Source organism: Hippocampus comes, unplaced genomic scaffold (assembly GCF_001891065.2).
Source record: "Hippocampus comes isolate QL1 unplaced genomic scaffold, H_comes_QL1_v1.1 scaffold254, whole genome shotgun sequence".
NCBI classification, from domain to species: Eukaryota; Metazoa; Chordata; class Actinopteri; order Syngnathiformes; family Syngnathidae; genus Hippocampus; species Hippocampus comes.
The window spans coordinates 591,305-596,263 of record NW_017805874.1 but is presented as its reverse complement, the minus strand read 5'-3'; the positions used below and the strand labels follow the sequence as shown (position 1 = coordinate 596,263).

The 4,959-nt window shown below is 43.0% G+C and overlaps 1 protein-coding gene across 4 annotated transcripts in view; it reads left to right on the top strand.

The window, feature by feature from the left end:
- Positions 1 to 4,959, top strand: part of gabra2a (gamma-aminobutyric acid type A receptor subunit alpha2a) — a 90,033-nt gene that overhangs the window by 9,911 nt on the left and 75,163 nt on the right. For all 4 annotated transcript variants that reach the window (XM_019888813.1, XM_019888814.1, XM_019888815.1 and 1 more), the window contains one exon: positions 1,943 to 2,010. In XM_019888813.1, coding sequence (XP_019744372.1) covers positions 1,943 to 2,010 — 68 coding nt within the window. The remainder of the gene's footprint in view (positions 1 to 1,942; positions 2,011 to 4,959) is intronic.

Sequence of the window (4,959 nt, the reverse complement as noted above, 5' to 3'; positions counted from 1 at the left end):
TAGTGCCACCGCAGAAACGTGACGACTGTGCAAAAATAACTACATAAAAGACACCACTGTTACAGAAAGACTTTACACGCTATTTAAACTGCCGATCGCGAACGGAACAAACCGTGATTGAAACTAACTGTGATGCCGCTCTTTATTCGTTGCGCTAACTGTCGCCTGTCAGTGGCAGACCCGCCCCTTTTAAAGCGCCAGCTTAACCCATCAATATGCGTTTAGCTGGATGGAATTTATTTGTTTCCTTCGTGGTTTTTGCGATCCTCGGTCCCACTTAATACCTGTGGACATCGAGGCTCTAATCCCTCATTGTGTCCGAGGACCGGCAACCCGAGGCCAAGGCCAAGGCCAAGGACTTGACTCCCAAGGCCGAGGCCAAGGCCAAGGAATTGACTCTCAAGGCCAAGGCCAAGGACCAAGGACCGACCTTCGGTCCTCGAGCCGGTCCTCGAGGCCAAGGACCGGCTCGAGGAACACATCCCTGGGCACCAGCAATGCTGAAAGGCACATGCAGGTGTTGGAGAGAACCTATGCTGTCATCCAACAAACGTCTTTCATGGATGCCCCTGTTTATTTCAGCAAAAAAAATGCCAAAACACCTCCTGCACGTGTTACAGCAAGCATGGCTACATTGTAAAAGAGTGTAGGTTCGAGACTGGCCTGCCTGCGGGTCATACCCGCCGTCTCCCATTGAAAATGTGTGATGCATTGTCAAGCGTAAAAAATACAACAGAGACCCCGGACTGTTGAACAGCTGAAGCTAAACAAGAATGGGAAAGAATTCCACCCACAAATCTTCAACTATTACTGTCCTCAGTTCCCAAAATGTTTATTGAATGTGGATAAAACAAAAGGTGATGCAACACAGTGGTAGACGCGACCCTGTTCACACTTTCTTGGAATAAGTTGCATGCATAAAATTCAAAGTTAGTGATTATTTCCTCAAAACAAAATTTATCATCTTGAACATGAAATATCTTGTCTTTGTAGGGTATTCAATTAAATATAGGTGGAACATGATTTGCAAATCAATGTATTCTCTTTTTATTTATGTTTAACCCAACATAATACCTGCAGTGGAATTGGGTTTGTCTAAAAAATAAAAAACATAAAGCATATCCACAAAATGTGCTGTCCTCACGACACATGACAATATGCAGCAAGACAGCCAGCGAACCAGTAAAGAAAACTCCGTACACAAGGCTTACTTTTCTTGCTTTTATGAGGTTTCCTTGTCCTTACAAGCAACAGATATAAAAAGGGAAAATCTGGGAATGAGTGAGTTTTGTGGTAAAAAGACAAAAGTCTTTGAAGGCTCAAGCATTTGTCGTACACTCGCTATGTAGATGACCTATTCCGAACAAACTGAAATAGAGAGCTCTTACTCTCACATTGTTTTATCCTGACTTTCTAACAGTGTTTACTATAAGACAATCAATAATAAACAAAAATATATGATCAAATATTTACTTATTTACATCTTTTCAATTAACACATTCAACTCAGGAAATGTTAATGTCTGTTCTCCGGAAGGCATGACACAAAACACAAAATAATGACAACGATAAAATCATCAATCTTAAATGAAGAGAGAGTGGACTCACCTCCAAACACAAGGGACATGCATATGACGGTCAGTGTGTTTACATGCACACATTCGTTGGTTGTCTGCACTTTTCACACTTCTCCATGAAGTCCGAGTTTATATACAGCACAGTGGTTAATCTATGGCCAAAGTACTGTCTGCCTCCACAATGGTTAACGATGACGCGCTTTTGAACTTGATTAGCTGTGGGGAAAAAGATGGAGGTTGCACCTTGGTAGCAGATAACTGGTATAAATAACTACAATATTTTCCTAATTTGATTTCTTGTTTATACAACTTTCATGAATTACTGTCTATTCTTTTTCAAACCATTCTTATTTTGTTTCTTCACAGACCGTGTAACAGAAGTCAAGACTGATATATACGTGACCAGCTTTGGCCCAGTGTCAGACACAGACATGGTACGTCTTCTCCCCACTTTATGTCATCCCCAAATCGAGCCAAATGAAGCTCTCGATTGGCGTCAGCTTGTGTTTATGGGATCAGGATTGGGGTGTTTACGTGAGCGATGTTTGTAAATGTATTGTTTCATTGTTAGGTGGATGAATTATTTTTGCTGCACGCACCTCCATCAGTGCTTAGTCAGTCTTTTTTTTTCATCTATTGTCAATCGTCAACCGAACAGGCATCCTTCAGTGACGACTGATGGACATTAGTCTGCCAGTGTATGCCTCCCAGTTTTTAACAACTAGCTGCATGCAAGCATCAAATATCCTCAGTCATGAATCTGTAAATTTGCAGCTGTTTGCAATTCCAATGTCTGTTTTATGTACCAGAGATTTTGCATTGGATGGTAGCGATGACTTACAATGCTGACTGGAGCAGGGAAAAAAAGAACCCGCCTCCATGGCTTGTCCACCCCACTGCAAAATAAAAAAACGCTGGAAGGATATGATGCACGTCGTGACGCGACCATGGAGTGTCCCGTAACCATGGATGCCGCCATCTTGAATTAGCGCTCATCAGGGGAGGGTGCTGGGGGAGCACCAATGGAATTACTCGATCGAATCTGATTAAACTGATGCACCATTGAAACCAGAAACCAGAAAGGGACATGACAATGGTCCTTTGTACAAGATGCGAGATGCAGGGCAAATGCTCAAAAGGGCAGTCTCATCCCTGTTGCTACTGTGTTTGGAACACAATATCAACTGTGGTAATTTTCTCAGCAATCCCCCACTGATTAGCGCCATCAAGAAACTGCCTACCACATGCCTCAGCAAAATGACACTCCATTTTTGTCACATCTAGAACCAAGTGTGACAGAATCAATTCGCAATGGCGGCCTGGTGGTTCAGTGGTTAGCATGTCGACCTCACAGTGCAGAGGTCGTAGGTTCAATCCTGGCTCCGACCTCCCTGTGTGGAGTTTGCATGTTCTCCCCAGGCCCGCGTGGGTTTTCTCCGGGCACTCCGGTTTCTTCCCACATTCCAAAAACATGCATGGCAGGCTGATTTAAAACTCAAAATTGGCCCTAGGTGTGAGTATAAGCGCAGATATTTGTTCGTCTGTGTGTGGCCTGCGATTAGCTGAGAACCAGTTGAGGGTGTCCCCCGCCTACGGCCCTAAAACAGCTGGGATAGGCTCCAGCGCGCCCAGGACCCTCGTCAAGAGAAGTGGCTTAGATGATGGATGGATGTTTATATTTATTTATGTATGCGTAATATTCTTCATTTCAATGGCAAAACATAATTTGGGATACGAGTGTTCTGAGTGACAAACAAGATCACGGAATAAATTCAACTTGTGTCTCAAGGCCCAACAGTAAATTCACAAGATCCTAAACTTTGTCATTCTTTTATTCATTCATTCCTTTTGCCCAGAGCTCTGACATGAACATTACACACATCTCATCGACTTCCCCCACCACCCCCATTACGTTTTTATTCCATCTCTCAAGCACACCATCTTGATGCTTTAAAAGCTTTCTTCAATCACAACCGTACCTCCTCCCCACCTGACTCTTTTCAAATGTGGACTGCGCATGGCAGATAGGGAAATTGAAGTGACTGTGATGGAGACAGCACCTTCGAAAGAAAGAAAGAAAGAGGAAGATGGACTCATGCTTAATTCATTCTCCATCCTCATCAAACTTGCAACAGACAATTTCACTCCACCTCTATGTACATATCTCCTTTCTATCTTTGATACCTTGGCTCTGACACACACATGCGCACACCTTTTGCTCTCTGCAAGATTGGATGAACCCTGCTGCCCTCTGTGCCTGGCTGTTTATGATGGTTTCTTTCTTTCTGGGTTGTCTCAGGGCTTGTCAATTTGCTGCTTACATTTTTAGTTACGTTCCAGCACTTGTGCTGCAGCCTGCATTTAGCTCTTGTTGTGTTTGACACTGCCTTCAACTGAGCTACTCAGCCAGCGATGTATACGCTGCAACTTCGATCAGGTGTGCCTGGCCAGGGTGCTTGTTTTGCAGAGCTTTGCAGACACGATACAGCCAACCCACCAGGAAAAGGGGCCCTGTATTTGTTGAACAGTAGACTGTAATTGTGTTTTGTTAAAATATCACAATGTCAATTTGAGATTAGGCAGGAATTAGGGCCTTGAAATAAGAATTAAAAATAACTGAAAAACAATTAAAAAAAAAAAGAAAAAAGGCGGCAAGGCTCAGTGGTATAGTAGTCGTTTTCCAACCCAACGTCAAGCCGAGGAAAAACTTTGTTCACACATTTTAGTTCTGAGCCATGCTTTGTCTGGGCCTTCACCTATAATTATCCTTTGTGCCATCGAGGACCCTGCCAGGGACCCTAAACCCCAGACAAGAGAACCATGGGGACACGCAACCCCCTCTAATATGATAAGGTGATGGCTCACAAAGGAGTTAATTATTTAAGTACTCTATGTATTTTTAAAAATCTGTTTTATTATATTGCTTATATTATTATCGTTGTAATAGTAATTATTATTACGATTATCCTGTTATTGTGGTTTATTGTTGTTTATTATTGTTGACAATTGCCTGAGCAAGAGCTGCAGCTGAGCCCGAGAGACAATGCCTCCAGTCAGGTGTCATCCTCAGTCAAGGTGGGACAACAAGACAACACACATTTGAGACTTGCAAGAGAAATTCACCATACTAGGCTTCTCGAAATGTGAAAAGATGAATAGGAAGCCTCTGTATGTGAGCAATTTCGTTATTTTCAAACATGAGGAAAGCTGCACATGGCACATCACTCAAGGCTGTTCCTGTGTGCTACATGACCTCTAACAGTCACCAATTGTGATGAACACAGAGTAACCACAACAATGTAATTGTGTCTGCAGCTGTGGTGTTAAGTCAAGACATTATTATTTATATCGTCCCCCAACAGTATGTGTGCCCCTGGCTGTGT